We start from the raw sequence: 22,049 nt of genomic DNA, 5'->3' as shown, positions 1-22,049 counted from the left end.
CCGTGTCCCTCTGGCTCCTTCCATGCTCCAGGAGCTGGTAGGGATGCTCATCCCTCCCTGGAAGGAAACCAGAGTGGTGCTGCTGGAAAAGCTGTTACTGTTTCAAAAGAGAAGCATCAAACTTCATGGACCGGGTGATTCCTTCTGCAAATCGAGCTGTTTTCTTGACAGATCAAAACAAAATGCAGACACTTTAGATGTGGAGCTGTTCTAATCCTGCTGTTTAAAATCCCCCCTCCTCTTCCACCCCCTCACATGAGAGGGCTGGGCACAATCCTGTCCCCATTAATCCCTCTTTGGCTCTTCTCTTGCCACTGTGGGTGTTTTTCTGCCTGTCCCCTTTCACCCTCTTTTGCAGTAGCTCCTCTTCCCTCTAAGGAGGGGATTTAAGATTTAAGAATCCATGGACCCAGAGTCATGGGATCATATGAAAATTGTACTTTTTTCCTTCAAGTTAAATCACTAATATTAAAGTCTTGATTTTTCTATATGCAGAGAAAGTTTAAAACCATTCAGGCTACGACAGCCAGCTGCCAAACCTGCTTATCCTGGGGAAATACTGGGGATGTGAGTCACCCTCCAGTCTTGGATGAGCTTGGAGGTGTCACCTCTCCTGGGGGGATTTTACCCCTTCAGCAGAGATTTCACTTTTCCTGCCTACATCGTCTTGACTTATCCTGCCACACAATAGACATGACTAATAGCTTAACTATTATTTTGGGTAATCCAATTTCATCACGTGGTTTGTGTTTCCTCAAATCGTTTAACGGGATTAGTCCTTTCCGGGGTCTTCCTGCCCCGCTCCACCCCCGGAGCAGGATGTCTTTAGCCAGATTTATGGATGCTGGCATGTCGAGGAGCTAATTCTCCTCTTCTGTGTTTATCCTCCTCAGTGCAAAGTGAATCTTAGAGCTGTGAAGCTGCTCAGACTTGTCCTTCCCTCTACTCCAGCTCTTATTTTTCACCCCTGTTTGTGCCCTTTGCAACTTTACACCTTGATGTGCAATTCCTTTGGGCTTGGCAGAGAAAAGACAGTGGTGAATGGAGACAGAAAACCCCAGGGCTTCCTTGGCATCAGAAATCTGCTACTGGGGGACCTTGAAGGTGATGCTGGGCTGAGACCTCATGTTTCAGCTCATTGGAGCTACCAAATCCACAGTTTTCAGGGCAGAAATGATGGGCACAGCAGGCAGGAATCCCCCCTGCCTTCCTGCACATGGGATTCATGTGTGGCCAGACAGCTGTTGGGTTTCTGGGGCTTTTTGAAGGGTTTTCTCTTTCTTGGCTGACTCCTAAAGCTCCTCTGAGGTATTGACCTGGGCTTGAGTTTGGGATGTTTTCAAGGGCTTTATGCTTTGACCTCTGCAGTGTGAGAGGGTTTGACCTGTTGCTGGCCTGGAGAGAGGAAACAGACTTTGGGACAGTTCTGTATCAACTCTTCAAGGATGGTGACCAATCTTGGATATGCCAAACTGACAGGTGATGCTTTGGACCACCAAAAATGGTGCCCAGCCTGAACCAACTCCCTCTGAGCTCCCAGCTCAGCTTCCAGTCCCAGCTCCAAGTAGACCCACTGAGTGCCCCTAAAGCCCTTTCCTTCCCCACAACAGCTGCTGTTCCCATCCCATCTCTCAGGCTCTCTCTGACTCCTGGCACATCCCCAAGCTGGAGTGAAGGCACAGCTCCTTCTCTGGCAGGTTCCCTGGCTGGTCCTGCCAGAACAGTTAATTATTCAGGGCTAAAGTGTTTCTAGATCAAATGATTCACATTGGGATTATCAACAGAGGGAGCTGTGCCTGGAGGTGGCACCGTGGGTGAGAGGGGCTGAGTCCTCATTTTTTGGGAATCTTCTTGAAGAAGATGCCAAGGGCAGGGATTTCTATGTAAGGAACATGGGCTCCCACTGGCTGAACTGTGAGTGACTTTGGGATCTGGCAAATCAAAAGGAGGAATAATAAACATACAGAATTGTGTTCCCTCTGTGCTAAAGCAAACACACAGGCAGCTTACGGGGGAAATAGAATAAAGCCATGAATTCACCAAAAGGCCTGTTCATCTGTTCAGTGTGAAATTCATCCAGGGAATCATAGAATTGTTTGGCTTGCAAAAGACCTCCAAGATGATCAAGTCCAACCGTTCCCTCAGCCCTGCCAAGGCCATCACTAAACCAGGTCCCCAAGTGCCACGTTACACATCTCCTAAAGCCCTCCAGGGATGGGGACTCCAGCACTGCCCTGGGCAGACTGTGCCAAGACAATTCTCTTGGAGAAGAAATTATTCCTAATATTCAATATAAATTTCCCCTGAAGTAACCTGGGGCCATTGGTTCTTATTCCATTGCTTGTTAGTTCAGCTAAGAAACCAACACCCACCTGGCTCCACCTCCCTGTCAGGGAGTTGCAGAGAGCAACAAGGTCTCTCCTGAGCCACCTTTTTTCCTGGGTGGAACAACACCAGATCCCTCATCCCTCCCTCCCTCCCTCCCTCCCTCCCTCCCTCCCTCCCTCCCTCCCTCCCTCCCTCCCTCCCTCCCTCCCCAAAATTAGTCTCTAGTCCCTCTCCTTGGCAAATCCTCCTGACTGCCCTTCAACACCCTGGCCCAACACTGCCCTTCTCAGTCCTGTCACAGGAAAACAATCCAACGTGGCTGCCTTTTTCTATCCACTGCTCTATAAAACAGGAAGAAACAGCAATTAAAGAAAAAGACATCTCCAAAAGTAACAGCCACAAAGTCCCTCATTACCCACTTCAGTAGCAAAGTGGAGCTGAGCAATAAGTGTTGGTTGATGCTTTACAAACAACCATCTAATCCAGAGACAACATCCTGTCTTTTCCCTTTGCTTTAATATTTGCCAGCAGTTTCCAGAGAGGAACGGAAACCCAAGGATACCTTTGAGACCAGAAATGAACAGAATTACTCCATGAGCTGCTGCTGGATGAGACCAGAATCCCTTTGGGGTTTCTCAGGGATGGGCTGTGCAAGGGTAGGTGATGTTTATCCTGAACAAACACGCCAAGATAACTCCATGCCAGGTGGAGAGGAAGCTCAGGGTGCACAGCACATCCTCACCATGGCTACCACAGTCCCTCAGGCTTGTGGAGGGAAGGCTCCTGTGCCCCAGCTCAGCTTGTGCCAGCTTTCCCCTCACTTCCTCTGGGCTTGCTGTTTCCTGATGAACCCAATCCCACTTCCCAGCTGTGTGACATTTGCTCAAGCTCAGCAGAGGATCCACATTCCAGCATCCTACACATGGTGGGATGAGCCCTCTGACTGCCAGTGTCCAGTCATGTGGACTGGGGAGTCACCAGTGGGACCCAGTGGGACCCCAGCATCCACTGGGTCTTCTCCTGCTCCTGCCATGCTCCTTGGCCTTCATTTTGCAGTCAAGCCAACAGCTCTTTCACGCAGAGACATTTCCAAGGGTGGCACTTGGAGAATTAGTCAAATGAACAATAACTGGTGCTGCCTGCAATCACCAAATCACCACTGGTTTCCTGCTCACAGGGAGAGAAGTAGATGTCAACAACTTCATCCTCCATTTAATCGCCTTCTACCTCCTGAACTCTGCAATACAGGAGCAAGGAAGTGAAATCCTTTCGGAAACTGCCTGAAGGGCCACCTCTGTCCCCATCCCTGTCCTCCTTGCACACTCTGCTTCATCCTTCACACCTCACTTGTCCCTGGTCACATTCCCCCCGTTCTGGCAGGAAAGCAGAAAAACCTCAAACAGAACTGAAGGCCTCTTAAATCAATGTCTTCCCCGACTCACAAGCTGTAAGAGGATTCATTATTTATATGGCAGAAACACAAAAGCTTAGCATATTTTAAGCTGTCTGAAATGACTTCAAGGCAACTCTTCCTCTGTCTTCTTTTAACAAAACACATTGAGATGTCTCTGAACTGAGCAGCAGCAGGAAACTCTTTTTCTTCCAAAAGAGAAAATATTATGTATGGATTGAGGGAGAGAAATTACCCCCCCCCCCAACATAATCTAGCTTGGGATCACCAAGGAATGCCCATCAGGGGCTGTTCCCTGTGAGGTGTTGGCATAATCCTTGGCCAGACTCTCCTGAAGTGGCACAGAGGTTATGGCAGTGGCAGAGGTGAAGGAGGCATCTCTGCTACTTCACAAGCACGTGCAGCCAAATCCTTCAGAGGCAGCAGGAGAGGAGGTGCTGGGTGTCTTTTTTTCCTCTCTTTCTCCCCTTTTTTACATTTTCAATTTAGTCACAGCATCTCTAATTTCCTTAGATCTGAAGCCACCTCGTGAGACTGGAAGGGAACGATACAGAAGAAAGATGAGGGGAAAAAAACGGCCAGTAATCTTGTAAAAGTCAGTTTTGAAAAATCAATTTTCTTGTGTGACAAGATTTGCTTAAGGCTTTTCGTTCTGTGAAATCAGCCCATCATCCTGCGGGAACGCACGAAGGAAGTGGCAAGTGTGGTTTGGAATAACTCAGATTAAAGACTGCTAAATTAGGCTCAAAAAGCTGCCACCTCTCCTTGTAAAGGGAGAGGAGATCTGGCCAGAGGAGGCAAAGATGCTCCTTCCCAGTCACATTCCCAGGCTCCAGGAATATGTCTTGACAAGGCTGGGCAAACACAACCATGACCCTAAAGCTTTTGGTAGCACCCAGAGCTTTGGGTGCAAAGTTTGCTGGAATGAGTTGTTTGGGAGACACATTCACTCCAATGCTGGGAAAATGAGCAGAGTCTGGAACACTGGAGATGCTGCCAGCTCCTGGGACACCAGTGGTGCTGGCTGGGATGGCAGTCGTGTAGCCCACGATCAGGGAGCCCTCCTGAAATGCAGCTGCAAACCCCTCCACCAGCTCCCCACGGGAGGGGCTCCATCCAGCCTGGGTTTCAGACTGGCTGCTCCATCACTGCATTGCTTTGGTGCCTTTAATCATCTCCACATCAGGGACGGTGCTTACCAGTACAAAGCATTTTCCTTCCCCCCCTCCTTCTCCCCCTTCCCAGCCATCAGACTCTCTCTCCTCTACGCTCTCTCCTAATTAGTTCGAGCTGCCTCCGAACATCTCCCACCCGCTTGTTCCCATTACCTTGACAAGCCAGGGAATGGGAAGACAAATCTCCCTGTCCTCACACCTCCAGGAGCGAAGGAGGCTCTTCCAGCCCTGTCTTCCCAGTCTCACCGGGAGCTGTGTGCCTCGAAGGAGCCTCCCCTCCCCAGCTGCATGGATAGCTGTGCCTTTTATTTTATTTTATTTCCTTTCCTTAAAGCCTGTCTCTCCCTCTCCACCTGCCACCCAGCCACGCTCCACTCCCTGTTACAGGGAACTGGCAGATGGGGCTGATGCATCACGAAGGAGATCTGAAGAATTCATTTCCCGTTAGTTTTTTCTTCCCCCAGCTTTCATTTTCACTTCAGAGCAAAGGTCCAGTTGTCTGGGAGGAAGCTACAAAGACAAACCCAGGCAGGAAAACAGAGATAGTCAGGAAAAATGTTACAGTGCCGATAACTTGAGACCTCGGTGTGCTTTGCATTCATTTCAACTCCTGCTTTAGCTGCATTTTGCTATGTCTATAAATTAGATTTATTCTGTTACTGCTGTGAAATGCCTGCAGGCCCCATCCCCACGCCAGCTTCTCTTCCCTCCCTTGCCGAGCTTGGCTGCAGGAGGCAGCAGGAGAGGTGACAGCCCTGCAGAGGGACAACATATGGACTCGCAGCGTCCTGCCGCTGGACAGACGGCAGCCTCGGCCTTCGGAGGGGAGGGAGCAGATGGGAGTAGGGGGAGGAAGGCAAAAAAACCTGCACACTGGCATAAACGAGACCTTTCTCAAGCTGGACTGAAGGAGGGAGCTGGTTCGTGGGGAGAAGGTCCAAAACATGCCAAGAAATGGCAGCAAAACCAAAGTGACCGTTCCACTTGAAGATGCTGAGATGCCTCTTGTCTGGACCAAACATCTGGTGAGCTCCTTCCCATGCCCCATCCCAGGCAGATGGGACCCCTGAGGCTCTGCAGGATCCTGTGGGGCTGCCCCAGGCTATAGAATCACAGAAAGGTTTGGGTTGGAAGGGACCTTAGAGCTCAAGGGCAGGGACACTAGACCAGGTTGCTCCAAGCTCTGTCCAACCTGGCCTTGAAAGTGTCCCTGTCTCCCCAAAGGAGACATCTGGGTGTTTTTACCCTGTGGGTGTGACACTGAGCATGATGCAGATGAGGGAATGTGTCCATGGAATTCACCCCTTGTCTGCAGCCACTGGACCCTCTGCAGCCTGTTTCCAGCCCTTGACAATACCTATTAAATTTTAACAGAGATATGATTGTAATTGAGTAAGAGCTAATATTGCAGATCCTTCTCCCTTGGCAGACATTGCTGGGGAGACAAAAACCGGGCCAGCTGGGTTGTGGTCTTGGTGATCAAAAGCTCCAGGGAATGCAGGGCATGGTGGGGTGGTCAATTTTATTCTGGGCCTTTCATTAATGGGCAGAAGAAAGCAAATAAGATGAAAACACACCAGCTCCCAGGAGGCACCTTCCAAAGCCATCTGAATTGCATGTTAAAGTATATTCAGGTTTTGCACTGCCAGAAGAGGGGAAAGGCCACTGCTGTGGCTTGGCTGGAGGCAGTGCTGGGTGTGCCCATCAAATGCATCTTCTCCCTCAAAAGTTCCCAATGAACTCATCACCCCTAATCTCTGCATCAGCTTCCCATGATCCAGTAATCCCTTCTGGCCTTTACAGCCTATGGATCTGTGAACATATCCAGCTAAATGAAGAGGCAGGGCCAACTCTGGTGTCATGGAAAAGCATTAAACCCCAAATACACCTCCCCCTGGCCTTTCACCCGGGCACAGGGATGCTGTGCACATCCAGAGGCCTGACTGACCCAGTGAAGGAGCCATGGAGAGCCAGCAGGAAGAGAGACATCTTGCTCCCATTGCCTGGGGTGATTTCTTCTGCTGCTCAAAGGTCCTGGCAGCAGGAAACAATTCCCATGGCTCCTCCTTCCCTAAGACTCAAATTCCTTGGCCCTATAGATGTGACTTCATCCTGATCAGATGAAACAGGGTGCAGTCATCTATCAGCTCAGCTCTCCTCTCTGCCTGGAGGCAGTTTTAGTTCACACCTATTTTGATCCTGCTTCAGATGTATCCCTGGGGCAGCCCTCTGGCATGGGCACCCCATCTGAACTGGTTCATCCCTGAGGAGTGAGCACAAGGAATTAGGGATGGGACTCCCTACAAATCAGTGACTTGGGATGAGAGGAAATGGCCTCAAGTTGCACCAGGGGAGCTTTAGGTTGGATGTTAGGAAACATTTCTTCATTTCTTCCCTGAAAGAGTTGACCAGCCCTGGCACAGCTGCCCAGGGCAGTGGTGGAGTCCCATCTCTGGAGGGATTTAAAAGCCGTACGGATGTGCCATTTGGGGACGTGGGTTAGTGGTGGCCTTGGCAGTGCTGGGCAAACTGTTGAACTCAATGATCTGGGAGGGCTTTTCCAACCTGAACAATTCTGTGATTCCATGACTTGCTGTACTTTGTTCTGGGCTTCCCCCTCTGCTCTAACCACTCACCAGGGGCAGAGGTTGTCTCTTCACTTTTCCCTTGGGGATTTGTTTTGGAGAACTCGGGTCTGTGTGATGATCCCATGACTGACTGATGATGGATGTGCTCCTGGCAGTGAGTTGGTCCATCCAGCCATGTTTACTGGGGCAGTGAAAGTGCAACAATCCCACCGAGCCAAGCAAGGGCTGGCCCACTTCTCATTCCCTCCTCCATTCCCCATCCCTTCTATAAGGCTCTCCCAGTTTTGTGCTGCCTGTCACCTTCACATCCTCATTCACTGGCTCTTTGCCACACACCAAAGCAATGCTGAGCCATGAGGGAGCCAGTTCAAGTGTCTGAGCAAACTCCCAAGCTGTTCCCAGCAGGATGTGGGGCACGTGCTGTTGGAGAACTTGACTCCTCTGTGGCAGCCTGAGGCATCCCATGAATAAACCTGGTGAGATGCCAGCAGGTCCCCAAGTGGTGCAGACAGGGCTCAGAGGATAAGGAGGGGCAATGCTCTGTGGAGTCTGAACTTCTCCTCTGGGTTTGTTTAAACAAAGTGTGGGAATGTGTCTCCATGGAATGAATGCCCCTGAGATGCACAGTGCATGGCAGGCCAAGCCACAGCTGCTGCTTAATGTAATTTATGCCTTTTCTTCCCACAGCTCATCCACATCAGGTGCAATTTTTCTGCATCTACCTGAATCCCAACGAATCTGCCACTTTATCCCTCAAGACCAGCAGCCAAATCATTCCCAGACCTGCCCCTGGGCATGACATACCATCCTTGGAGACACCAGATCTGCTGAAGGCACTTGGGCTCCTCATCCAGATGTTTTCCTAAGGCTGAGTGGCAAACACCCACCCTGCATCCCCCCCAGCGCCAGGGCCTGTGGAGTAGACTGGAGGAATGGGACCTGGGATCTCTTCCCCGCTGCTGTCCCTTTGCTTCTGCTGTGCAGAGCCAGAGGGAAGCCAGGACACTGCCTCCCACCAGGTGTGCTGGAGCCCCAATGCCTTTAAAGAAAACCTCGTTAAAAAGCAGTTGAGTTTGGATTAATATTTGATGAGCGACAATGTGCTGCTGGTTCAGAGATAAAACAGTATTTACCATGCAAGGTCTTTCCTACAGACCAGAGCCCAGGGAGTGAACAAACAAACAGTGCTCCAAGGTGAGCCACGCTGTGTCCCCGGGACGGTGGTGAGGACAGGGGGGTGCTGGGGCTGGCCCTGAGCTCTGGCCCAGCACGACCAGGCACCCTTTAGTCCTGACCTGCAGCTGCTGCTCACCAAGCTGGTTGATGCAGGAAGATTTGGGTGGATGGTACCCTTGGATTCAACCCAACAAGGGCAGGTGGAGTTTGTTGGGACCTCAGGCCATACAATCCTGTTTCTGCTATGGGATGGGGATGAAGTGCTGCAGCACCATCGCTGAGGTGGCTGATAAAAAGGTGCCCCCCAGCTCCTCCTGATCTCTGCTCCTGCTGCAGCATCAGCTGGACCTTCTGCCACGTCCCACACCGTTATGGAGAGCTGGGTGTGTTCACAGCTGCCATGCTCAACACTTTGCAGCAGCTGGGAGGGATCGCTCCCTCTTCCCAGCTGTGTGTCTGACCCTCAGTCCCACACCTTGTTTGGAAAGTGAAGTGGTCCCAGAACAGTGGCTGGTGCTGGAGGGTGGCTCCCTGATCCCCCCCAGCCCCTACAAAGATAACATCATTTGCAAAGGTCTGCACTGGCCCCGGGGGCGAGAGTGCTGTGTGGATGTGTGGAATGAGATATGTATCACTGCCCTGCCTGTGCCGGCTCCCCATCACTCCACAAAAATAATCATCAGCCCACGAGCCCGAAAGGCTGAGGGACTCTGCCTCCTGCAATATTAAACCTTCCCATTTTCTTCTGCCACTTTAAAGATTCTCTTTCTTACTGCGAGTGATAAATAATAACAGCGAAAAAACACCCCACAGACACACAACAGACATCAAAAGCCACGAGAAGATTGGCAAATAGAGAGATCTGAAGGGAGCAAAGAGGGGGCCTGGTTGGGAGTCGGTTCACGTAGCCCCGACTTCTGCTGCTTTCCATTAATTTCACCCACCGTCGCAGGTGGCAGAGCAACGGCGACAGCTAATTACTCTGCCTTTCCCCCTCCTGCCCGGTAGCTTGCAGCAAAAGAGAGCCTGTGAATTCCCACATCCCCGCCCCCCATCCCAGGACTGTCCACCGAGCCACAGACGTGAGTGGGAAGTGGGTGGTGGAGGGAAGGCAGGTGGGATGTGCCCACCCGTGTGCCGGCTGCCCATCGGAGCCGTTTGCCCCAGCCTGGCACCGGGATGCTCCACCTGCACACGGGCTGGCAGAGGCTGGCAGTGGCTCGGCAAGGGGAGAGGAAGGGACAGTGTTCCCCCACCACCCCTGAGATACCAGGGAGCCTCGTCCGGCTTCCAGCCCCGTGTCCATGGTGCTGAAGCAGATGGGGACACATCCTGAGGTGCTGCTGAGCAGCCCTGGAGCCTTTTCCCAGTAGAAGATAATGCACTGGCAGCCCCAAGGAGCTTTTTGGTGGGCTGAGATGTTCTTCAGCTTCAAAGGGAACATGTTCTCAGGCAGAGGTGAGGTAAAGCCAGGCCAGACAGGGTATCAGACCCTACATAAACTGTAGGATATCTGTGCAAGGGTTGCTCTATATGGAAAGAGGGCAAACATGCAAATGAGCACCCCCCTGATGCCAGGGTTAGTTCATCCCTGCATCAAACCCCCTGCTCAGGGATTACTCTGACACCTTGCCAGCCTCTGCCTGCCTCCCTCCACTTGATTTTGGTGACACCAGCCTGTCCTGTGTCCAAAAGTGAGTGACAGCTCAGGTGACATCGTGGGCAAACAAACCTCCCTGGGGAAAAAGATGCTCCTTGTCAAGAAACGGCTCCTGCCAGTGAGGGAGAAGGGCTGGGATTTCAGCTCCAGCATCCTCAGCTAAGGAGAGGAGCAGAGGAAGCTGTGCCTCCAGCACAGCACACCCTGCCCTGCCCTGCCCACTTCCCAACATCATGAGATGCCAGCAGATTTTAAGGAAGAGGGATTCTGACTTAGAAAATACCACCGAGGCCAAAGATTTCATGGAAAACTGTCAGTTTTGACAAAATTTCATTAACCCTTCCTGCACCCAGAAGTGAAGACACAGTGCAGGCTGCAACTTTCCACTCTGGCTCTGGGAGTGGATCCCTCCAAGGTCTCCTTTCCATCCAGGTTTTCCATGCATTAAAACCCACCTGTGTGTGATGTATTATATAAGAGAACACAAAGGAAAACTCTTCAGGAAAAAGCAGCTGATTTCATCAACCCCCTGTTCTCTGTAGGGGTGGAGGGGGATTTCTGTCTCCTGGGGAATTGGTCTTGGATTGTGTTTCTTTCATCCCACTGCTGAAGAGAGTGAGGGGTCTGGGTTTGCAATCCTGGTCAGCAGGACCACAGAGGTGGTTTAGTGGCTTCTTTCTAACCAACATCCCAGTTAATGGATTCTTCCCAGGGGAGCATCTTTGGGTGAGATGCTTGAACTTCTGTGCTTTTCCCAGCCAGAAAAACCTGGGATGCAAACCTGATGCAAAATTAACTGCCCCTTAAAAATTCCAGCAAGGTGACAACTTGTCGGTGTATTGGAAGCAGAGCTGGCCCTGCAGAGCTGGCTGTGGATTTATGCCCAGAAAAGGGGATTTAGGTTGTTTAGACATTTTTTCCTTTGTGTTCGGAGCTATTTACTGACAAACATATTTGGGGGGATTAAAAATAAATATGGGCTGAAGATCTGGGGTCTCTGCCCAAGGATGAGAGAAGGCATAGGAAAAATATTAGAGTGAACCTCTCCTGAGGAAAAAAAATGATCACAGTTTTTCTCTAATGCTTATTTCTAAGGCAGAATAAGTTGATTTTCAAGAGTGGTGGGGTCTTGAGTGACCCTGGGGATGGCACTGAGCTCATATTCTGCCTTTTCACACCTGCAGGTATTTCAGTCTTGAGGCTTTACATGTCCCACCCTTCTCTCCTTGCCAGTGTTGAGGTGCAGGGGGCTCCTTGCTCGATGTCCCACTCCAGAGGACTCTGAGCTTCAGTGCTGAAACATCTGCCATCATTACATAGTTAGTGAAGAGCTGTGGGATCTTTTGGAAGGGAAGTGAATCCCCCCTCCATCAATCAGAGCCATTAAGCAGAAGGAAGCCCCACCGAGCGCTGCTGAATCCTGTTTGCTTGTCACAGTGGTAGGGAAAGAGCCTCGTGTGAAGTTTACATGTTAAGAGAACTCAAGAAATAAAAGACCTGAAGTGCTTGAATTTTTCATGCCTCTTCCTCCCTCTTCCCCACCCAAATCACTTTTATGAGAAAGCATAACATGAAAAAAATGGGCAAGTAGTTCTGATAATAAAATCCATCACAAAATGAATCCCAAAGCCATTTGTGGCAAAGCAGAAACATTAAGACTCAGGGAATAGGAATGGTGATAAGACCCATGGCCTTGGGATGGGTGAGAGGAAAGAAGGGGGTTGAGGGAGGCTTTTGCAGCCAGAGAGAACACCAAAAACCCCGTGTGACCAAGATGGCACTGCAGGTGGGAGAAGTGTGGTGGGTCTGTCTCTACTCGGTGGAGAAAAGCAACACAGCTTGGCTTGGGCAAGGATCCAGGGGGTTGAAACAACCAAGAGGGATCACAGAATTCCAGAATGGTTTGGGTTGAAAGGGACGTTAAAGCTCATCTTGTTCCACCCCCTGCCATGGGCAGAGACATGTTCCACCAGAACACATTGCTCCAACTGGCCTTGGACACTTCCAGAGATGGGGCAGCCACAGCTTCTCTAGGCAACTGTGGCAGGGCCTCCCCATCCTCACAGGGAAGAATTCCTTCCCAATATCCAATCTAAACCTCTTCTCTGTCAATTTGAAGCTATTCCCCCTTGTTCAAAGTCCCACTTCAAGGAAGGGGAAAACCCAGACAAGAGCCTTTAAAGCTGCTCCAGCCCAGGCTGGGGTCAGGGATGATGTGGAAGGCCCCTCTGTTGACGATCAGGCTGATGGAGCAGAAACTTTGGCAGGTTCTTGCCACCATCCAGTTCCTTGGCCAGAGATGGTTGTTTTGCCTTGGACTGTACCAGAATCAGTGCTGGAGTAGGAGCCACGTGGGTCCTTCACCCAGCCTGTCACACATTTAGTTTTCCTCCTAACTGTAAATATTAAAACAGGGCTATTTGTATCTTTGACATTAATTGACTTCTCAAATTAATAACTCTTCTGTGTTACCAGGAACACAATTATTGCTTTGTTGTGCTGATATCCAGCTGGAAGGAATTGTTCCTACCAGGAAACTCGATTGTACTAATTAAGCTGTACGAGCCTAACAGGAGGTGGGTCACGGTAACCTGTCCCCGGAGGTGCCTCCTCTCTTTTTATCCACGGATGCTGCTGCAAAGCCAGAATGGATGGGGAGCCTGTGCACACTCAGGGCTTCCAGGCAGGAGGGAAGAGCTGCTGCTGGAGGTGGTGGTGGGGTGGGGATTTACCTGATTGCATGATGGTCTCTTCTCCCAAAGTGTGCTGACAACCCACCCTGCTTTCCATACCCGTATTTTGTCTGTTTAGACCAAAAACCCTTTGAGAGAAACGTGTTTTCTGGCATAGCAGCCCTTACTTCCATTCCCAAGGGCCCACAGCAGCGATTCCGCTCAGTGCAGAGCCTGCAGGGACCAACAGAATGTGAGGTGGTGAGCAGGGTAGGGCTGAGCTCAGGGTCCCACTCACCAATCCCTGGATGAGCACTCACAGAATCACAGAATATCCTGAGTTGGAAGGGACCCACAAGGATCATCCAGTCCAACTCCTGGCCCTGCACAGACAGCCCAACAACCCACCCTGTCCCTCAGAGCATCATCCAAACCCTCCTGGAGCTCTGGCAGCCTTGGGGCTGTGCCCACTGCCCTGGGGAGCCTGGTCAGTGCCCACCACCCTCTGGGGGAAGGACCTTTCCCTGAGACCCAACCTAACCCTGCCCTGACACAGCTCCAGCTGTTCCCTTGGGTCCTGTCACTGCTCAGAGAGAGGAGAACCAAGGGAGGTTTGGGGGTGGATCAGCACAGGGGATGCAGGCAGGGACCTCACACACCACCCACACTCCAACCTCCCACAGCTGAAGGGACTCATTTTCTCCTCCTGCAGTTCTCCCATCATTTGTGCCCTGCTCCGAGCTCACCATGGCCAGTGCAGGGGCATCACAGACCCCTCCCAGCAGTGACAGTCCCACCCACTCCAGGAGAATGTCCCACTCAAGGAGAGCCCATCCCCAAAGCCCCTCACACCTCCAGCCCAGGCACTTCTGCTCTGGCCTTTCCGAGCTTGGTCACTCAAGGGTTACACGGAGACGGGGAAGGAGCTGCATTGTTCGAGCCATAAAAGAGTGTGCGGAAAAAAGGCAGGAATTTTCCCATAATAGACTTTTCACTCGGCGCTCGTTGCTCGTTATGTCCCCCAACAGATGGCTCTGCCAGCTCTGTGCCAGGCCTCTTAATCCACTCCAAACCCGATGAATCCCTGACGGAGGAGTTGCTGAATGCAGCAGAATGTAGAGCCTCTCAAAGTGTAACAACATCATCAAGGCAAGAGCGGCATCAGGGAGCTGTCCTCGGAGTGGGGGTGCTGGGACAAGGACTGAGCCAGAGCAGGGCTCTGCTGCTCTGCAGGGAGCAGGGACTGGCTCCAGCCACCACATCCCCTGGCTGGGGCACAGCAGGAGCCATGGGGATGAGCCACAATGAGCACTGAGCAGTGGGAAACATGGGGGGAAGGGGAATGGCCACCAGAAAACAGAGCCAGAGATGCTGAGTGCTCTTGGGCCACCTGGAGGTGTAGCTTTGCAGGGTGAGATGCCCTTAGCAGAGGGCTGGAGTGAGGTGTGGGGTGCCATGAGTGGGGGTTCCTTACCTGTACTGGGTGACAGCAGGGTTGGCCTTGGCAGAGCAGTGGAACTTCACAGTGTTGTCCTCGAGCACTGGCTGTGGCTCCACGGACAAATTCACCAGGGGTGGGTCTGCACAGAGAGAGAGAAGCCCTTGAGAGACCCAGAGACGTGGTACAGCACCTCCTGTCCTGCTGCCTGCCAGGTTCTGAGTCTGGAGAGCATAATTTAGAAAGCTTGGCAAAAGTGCTGAGACTGCTTGATGTTGGGATATCACAGAATCTTAGAATGGTTTGGGTTGGAAGGGACCTTAAAGCTCATCTCATTCCACCCCCTGCCATGGGCAGGGACACCTTCCACCAGCCCAGGGTGCTCCAAGCCCTGTCCAGCCTGGCCTTGAAGACTTCCAGGGATGGGGCAGTGTTGCAAACCAGGGCCTAGTGAGACTGCACACACCAATGTGATGTTCAAGCAAATCCCAAGTTTATTCAAAACCACAGGTAATTAATGACCTTAACTGACCCCGCCCCAGGTGGTCTGACTCCAACTGGTTGAGACTGGAAACATGTCCTTTTAAGGTGAAAATGAAACCTGTGAGGTGGTCATTCAGACCCACTTGAATCAGGGCTGCAACAGGGCAGCCACAGCTTCTCTGGGCACCTGTGCCAGGGCCTGCCTACCCTCACAGGGAAGGATTCCTTCCCAGTATCCCATCAAACCCTGCCCTCTGGCAGTGAGAAACCATTTTTCAGTTTAAACCCATGTAATGGTTGATAGACAGGCTGATGCCACGAGCACTGCTCTCCTCTCGGAGGGTTTCAGTGACTAAGACAGGAAGAGGAGCCACAGACACCATTGGATGTAACATTTCACTTCAAAAATGTGACTGCTGGCTCTGATTGCCATTTAAGGACATAAACTTGTCTGCCTTGAGATGCTCCCATTTAATATCTCCCTGTGTAATGATGATCTTTTGTCTTTTCTCTAACTTGAAAGTGGCATTTCTGCTCTTTCATCAGCCTAATCATCTCTGCCAAGGTCTTACTGGTGTCACAGGCCACTCCAGTCTCCCACCTGCTGCTCAGTTTCTCTCTTTCCACATGAGAAGCATCTAAATGCTTTAGCAGCAAATAAAATTCAGGAAAAAACCGATGGAAGCAAGAGAGAAATGGGTGCAATGTTCAGATGGGAATACGAATATCCAGACCTGTTTTAATTTTTCATGATGTCTGAGGGGAGGGTGTCAGACCTCCAGCTTTAGGTTTTTAAGCATGGGACCTCATTTGAGGGGAAAAAGCAGAAAGAAATGGCCTTGTGAAGGGTTTTGTGGGTGCCTGAAGAACCAGCTGTCCCATGGCAGAGTGTGCTGGGGTTCACCAACCCAGCCCAGGGGCCCTGCTGCCCTCAGGGTGGGATGATGCACATATGCAAAAACATATCCTAAAACAGCACATGTTACATGTTGGCCTCTACCTGCTACCTCTCTCCTCTTCCTGAATATCTCAGCAACATCCTTCCATGCTGGAAAACGGAAAGGCTGCACCTGACAGGTAGGGGAGTCAGAGAAGCTGGTTGGTACCCACTGGCCCAGGGGGGTTTGGGGTCCCAGAGCTGGGAGCGGGGTCAGTGCTGCAGGGCTGGATGTGGCCCAGTGCTGGATTTCCTGCTGGGACACTGTGAAGCTGTGGCTGTGACCAAGCCCAAGGAGAGTCGCTGCGTTTAACAGGGATGGAAGTTTCCCACGGGCCTCTCTCTCTGCCAGCTTCCTCCACCGTTCCCAAGGCAGGGTCCTGCTGGAGTGACCTGCCTCTGGCAACTCCTCATCGCCTTTGCTGGAGGGCGAGGGCTCCGCCTGGGCATCCTGGAGCGGGAACAGCACCCGGAGCGGCCCCGCGTTATCCCAGCCCGGGCGGGATGGGCTGGGACCGTCCTCCCAGCGAGGTCACCGGCCTGGGGATGGAGGGGAGTCTCGGAGGTGGCCTCGGCAGTGCCCTTGGCTGGGCGGGAGGGGAGAGGGAAAGGCGGCATTCCAGCAGCATTCCAGCAGCGTTCCAGCAGCGTTCCAGCGCCTCCTCCTCCGCCCCGTGATAGTTACCCAGCCGGAGCCCGACTTTGTTGCGAGCAAAGCCACCTGCCTTCCTGATGGGAAATTATGACGGGGAAATTATAGGTATTTTCAATTTACCCTAATTTCATTTTAAAATGTGCAATTCAAATGACAATAAAGATGGGCGCAGTTGGGAATATAAATGAGCTTCCCTCACATAGCAGCCCAGAGATGTATAGCGGGCTCCTAATTCATTCCCAGGCATCCTGACACTTCCCTATTGTTAGACAACAACAGCTAATCACCTTCCTTTGTTAAGTATGAATCACACTTCTCTTTAGTAGCTTCCCCATTGTTTGATGGGTTAGGAGCTGTGCCTACGATTTACCGAGGAGCCTCTTTGTATTAAAATGAGCCCGGCTCCCTCTTGCACTCAAAATAATAATAATAAAAAAAGATTAAAAAGACAAAAAAAAAAGCAAAGGAAATGAATTAAAGTCTTTGATCTCGCCTTTCACAAATAGGATTGAGGTTTCGAATATTGCGGGTGCCGCGGACAGCGTGGGGTTGTGTGTGCCAGTGAGTTTCGGGGCATTTTGAAGGCAAAAAAGACACAAATTGTAACTCATCAGGATGTAATTCCACTCGGTTACAATTATAATTCCTGCCTGGCTTCTTGTAATTAATTTGAATGATGGAATCAGATGGCACCAGCCCACGGGCGGCGGGAGGAGCGACTGCGAGTGCTCGCCCAGGTCCCGCATCGTACCGTGCCAGTCCCGCAGCCCGGGGGCATCGTGCCAGCCACGCGGCCCGGGGGCACCGTGGCCAATCCCGCAGCCCGGGGGCACCGTGGCCAGTCCCGCAGCCCGGGGGCACCGTGGCCAATCCCGCAGCCCAGGGGGCACCGTGCCAGCCCCGCAGCCCGGGGGCACCGTGGCCAGACCCGCAGCCCGGGGGCACCGTGGCCAATCCCGCAGCCCAGGGGGCACCATGCCAGCCCCTCAGCCCGGGGGCACCGTGGCCAATCCCGCAGCCCAGGGGGCACCATGCCAGCCCCGCAGCCCGGGGGCACCGTGGCCAACCCCGCAGCCCGGGGGCACCGTGGCCAACCCCGCAGCCCAGGGGGCACCATGCCAGCCCCACAGCCCAGGGGGCACCGTGGCCAATCCCGCAGCCCGGGGGCACCGTGGCCAATCCCGCAGCCCAGGGGGCACCATGCCAGCCCCACAGCCCAGGGGGCACCGTGGCCAGCCCCGCAGCCCGGGGGCACCGTGGCCAGCCCCACAGCCCAGGGAGCACCGTGGCCAATCCCGCAGTCAGGGGGGCACCGTGGCCAACCCCGCAGCCCAGGGGGCACCGTGGCCAATCCCGCAGTCAGGGGGGCACCGTGGCCAACCCCGCAGCCCAGGGGGCACCGTGGCCAATCCCGCAGTCAGGGGGGCACCGTGGCCAACCCCGCAGCCCAGGGGGCACCGTGGCCCACCCCGCAGTCAGGGGGGCACCGTGGCCAACCCCGCAGCCCAGGGGGCACCGTGGCAGCCCCGCAGCCCGGGGGGCACAGTGGTAACCCCTCGGCTCCCGCATTTTAACTCAGCACCTTGGGAATGGCCAGGGCATGAGCACCATGGGCTGCAGGCACCGTGCTGACTCCTGTGCTGCCAGGTGCAAATCCCTCTCCATGCTCCTCTCCCCCATGGACAAGCCCTTCCAAACCTCTCCTCTAAGGCTAAGATGACTCTTTAGCCCTGGGCTTTTCCACTCCCCGGTGGTGAGCACAAAAGGGAATCAAGCACTCCGAAGCTCCAAGGATAAACGCAGCAGGAGACCCTCCAACTCAGACATGTGCCCCTCATCACCCTCCACTTTCCTTCTCCTCCTCCCACGTCCTGCAAAAACACACAGATGCAGCCAAATCCCTTCTTGCCATGACAGAAAAAGGTGTAAAAATGAGCAACTGCACATGTGTGTGCAGAGGCTTGGAGCAAATGGCTTTGGATAAGCAATAACCCTGCTCCTCCCCATCCCGGCATGCTGGGGGTGCATTTCCATGGAGCCACTGGGCTCCTGCAGTATAAATAGTTTATGGCATATCAAACTATTAAACATGATTTTAATCCCACTTGTGATGTTCGGTGCATAACTCACAGGAGGCTGACTTTGATGTGGCTGGTGGAACGGAAATCACATTGAACAGATGTTCCAGCTGGAGCCGCTTAGTGTTTCCATTACAGACCCTGTGCTGGGGTTTTTTTCCAGTTCTTTCCCCCCCCTCCTCCCCCTTTATTTTTATATTTGGAAGGGGAGGGGTTCATGACTCAGCTATTTAATTTCTGCTAAGATGGTCAGGCATGGGATTGATGGGAGCCAAACTTTGACTTTGCATCAGCTGAGAAGGATAATCTCTCCCACTACATTCACACCCTCCGTAGGAATAACCCCCACTCTGGCATTTTTTCTGCTGCCTGTGAGAGTTTCTGATGTTCTTTTGAGTTGCAAAAGAGAACGAAATAAAGCAGGAGGAGTGATTTACCAGGCTGCTGCTTCCTGGGAAGGATTATTTTTGGTTCCCTGGGATTATTTTGCAAGGCCATCTCTTTCGAACTGTGCAGCTGGGTAACATTTCCTATGGCGTGAATTCAACCTGCACCAGTGGAGGTGGAGAGTGCAGGGTCCAGGGGGATGAACCAGGTAGTTCCAGGCTGGCAAGAGCTCCTCAGTCAATGACTACTTCCTGCTTTTCCTTATTCTTGCAGAAACCAGTTCTTTTCCCCCCCCCCAGGGTGCTGCTTCTCTGTAGGATATTGGAAGAATATGGGCAGGGCCCCCTCTCGTTGCCAGGGTGGTGCAGAGGAGTTCCCAGCCCACCCTGCATTCCCAGGACAACTCCCTAAATAAAAATGAGTGGCACAGATGATTTTTGCTTAAGAAAAGCACCTTTTAGCACTTTGCAAAGTGAATGCAGCCAGTTGTCCACCAGGTTGGCAGCAAAACCTAATGGACTAAAGCTGGGTTAGTAGCTGTACTTAATGATCTTAGAGGTCTTTTCCAACCTTAATGATTCCATGATTCTACAAATAGATGCAGCCAGAGCTGGCTCTTGCATCTGGGTCAAAATCCATCCCACCTCAGTCTGGTTAATCCATCTCAGTGTTTTTCTATCCCTCCATCACCCATCCAGCTTTGGGAAACTGATATCCTCATTAGCCCTCATTAAGAACAACATACTTTTATTAGCTGGGTAGGATATTATTGTTATTACATTCACAGCATGGAGTATTTAATGGCTCAGAGTGGAAATTGGTGTTCTTTATTGGGTCTCTCTCTTTCCCAAGCAGATTCCACGTGGCTCAGGGATTCAGCTCACGTCCCCAGCCCACACTGTACCCGGGGTAATGATGTCTCCAGCTCTGTGTTGTTTGTGTGTGTGTGAGTGTGTCTCCAGCCATTGTAACTGTTTGCTGGCTGTGAAATAACCCAGGCTATTATCTCATTTTATCTGCCCTGTTCTGTCAGGACATGCAGCAGCAACCCAAGAGCCCGGTAATCTTCCAGCAGCAAAAGCTGCAAGTCTTAAATGGTGAATTTTCTGCTGTGCTTGAGTTTGTTCAGCCAGTTTTAATTGGACTCTGGAAAGCAGCTGGCATGTTAATATTGAACGCTCTGCTCTTGCAAATTGTGGGTAAATACAGCTGCAGGAACTGGGTGTGCAAATGGAGCCCGTCTGGAGGGGGTCAGGATGAGCCTCAGAGCAACAGCTCCTGCGGAGGAGGAGGGAAGAGGCTTGTGAAATGAGAATTTTGGAGGAAAGAGGATTTTGCTCTGTGAATTTACAGTAGAGGGTGAAGGATATGGCTCTTAAGACACACCTGTCCCCATGAGGTGGTGACTGGCACTGGCTGTGTGTCACGGGGGGGACACTTCCCCTCGATGAGGTGTCTTACAGGCTATCCCAGTGGAGAATGATATAAAAAATATAACTGAACTGCTTGTAAGGCTGAAAACATGAGATTTTTGCACCAGAAATCTTAATAGGCCTTATCTCCACTACTGGCCGTGCCCAGAGATGCTGTTTGCTCACCCAAACCCCTTTGGGATCCATCCCTGCTCCAAGACCCCTGAGGACCTGGGTCAGGGCACAGCTGGGCCACCCACAGCACAGCAGCTGGTGCTGCTTTTGCTCACAGACGTAAGGCACAAACATTGGGAAGCAGGATGTCTGTGTGATAGGGGTGTTCCTCAGCCCCAGGGAGCTCAGGATGTGAGATCTTCTGGTTGGGACTTCATTGTACCAGTACACCCCAGTAAAGGGAAACTCCCAGTCCCAGCATCCTGCTCCTGACTGGGGTCAGAGCCATGTGGACAGCCCTGGGGCAGTGGTGGAGAGGGCAGAGAGGCAGGGATGCTCCAGTGCCCAGAGGCAGCTCAGAGGGCCGTGTACTCACGCTGGATGTCGATGGTGACCGAGGTCTCCTTCCCGCTGGGAATGGCTTTGTTGGTGGCGCGGCACACGATGCTCTCCCCGTTCTCAATGTCTGAGGGGGCGATGAAAAGGGTGCTCATGATACTCTCCCTCTTGCCATCACGGAGGAGTGTCTGTGAGGGGGGAACAGGGATCAGGAAAGGCAGTTTCCTTCCACAGAGGACCCTCTTTCCCATTCCAAGCTGTGCCAGGCTCCGCAGGCACAGTACGAGGTTCTCAGCCAAGCAGCTCCTTGCAATAACAATTCCTCTGGCTGGAATCTGCCAAAAGCCTTGGGGGAATAGCACAGACAAATTTCACTGCACTTCCCTGGGAATTGGGCTCTTAACTCCCATCTGTTTCCCTCCAGTCCTGCTGTGCCTAGGCCTGGGGATCACAGCTCCAGCAAGATTCGTCACCCACCAGCTCAGGAAAGAGGGAGCCGGAGGCAAATGGATTCTTGACCCTGCAGGTGAGTGCACAAATCTGCCCAGGCACTTCCCATGGGAATAAGTGGTGCCAGCAGCACAGACTGAGCCAGTCATGGGTGCTGTGCTGTGTCTGAACCAGCCCATGGCAAATCATCACCACTTGGGCTGGTGATCACTGATGGGACCTGCCTGGGACAGCAGTGGTGAGCCAGGTCTGCCTGCTCAGCCCCCACACCGTGTCTGTCCCCTGGATTTATCTGACTTTGTGCCCTGCTGTGCCTACACTGGAAGCTCAGGAGCCTGGGAGCCTCTCCTTCCCAACCCCTTATCCTTCTGCAAGTTCTTACAGTTCTTACAGATCATGGCCATGCCCTCCCCATAGCCCTGCCTTTGATAGATCAAACCTCTGGAGCCCTCAGAGGCTCTCAAGGTGTTGTGTGGTTTTCAGGCTTTTAATCATTCTCTGACCTCTGATCTCTCTCTGGTTTATCAGCACTCTGGATTTTGGACCCTGCCAGGCAGCTTTTCCTTCTAAGTCTGTATCCTTCAAGTGTGCTCCTCACAATGTTGGATAAGGGTTTTATTGACTGATAAACACACCAGCAGATGTGTGGATGTGGCACTTGAGGACATGGGTTAGTGGTGAGTCAA

At 52.3% G+C, this 22,049-nt stretch overlaps 1 protein-coding gene across 3 annotated transcripts in view; it reads right to left on the bottom strand.

The window, feature by feature from the left end:
• KIRREL3 (kirre like nephrin family adhesion molecule 3) overlaps positions 1 to 22,049 on the bottom strand; it is a 379,232-nt gene that overhangs the window by 34,006 nt on the left and 323,177 nt on the right. For all 3 annotated transcript variants that reach the window (XM_071576137.1, XM_071576138.1, XM_071576139.1), the window contains 2 exons: positions 20,951 to 21,101; positions 14,485 to 14,590 (listed from right to left, as the gene is read on the bottom strand). In XM_071576137.1, the coding sequence (XP_071432238.1) occupies positions 14,485 to 14,590; positions 20,951 to 21,101 (257 nt within the window). The remainder of the gene's footprint in view (positions 1 to 14,484; positions 14,591 to 20,950; positions 21,102 to 22,049) is intronic.

The sequence above is a fragment of the Pithys albifrons genome, chromosome 23, assembly GCF_047495875.1.
Source record: "Pithys albifrons albifrons isolate INPA30051 chromosome 23, PitAlb_v1, whole genome shotgun sequence".
NCBI classification, from domain to species: domain Eukaryota; kingdom Metazoa; phylum Chordata; class Aves; order Passeriformes; family Thamnophilidae; genus Pithys; species Pithys albifrons.
The sequence above is the reverse complement of the archived record's forward strand: the minus strand, read 5'-3'. Positions and strand labels throughout refer to the sequence as shown.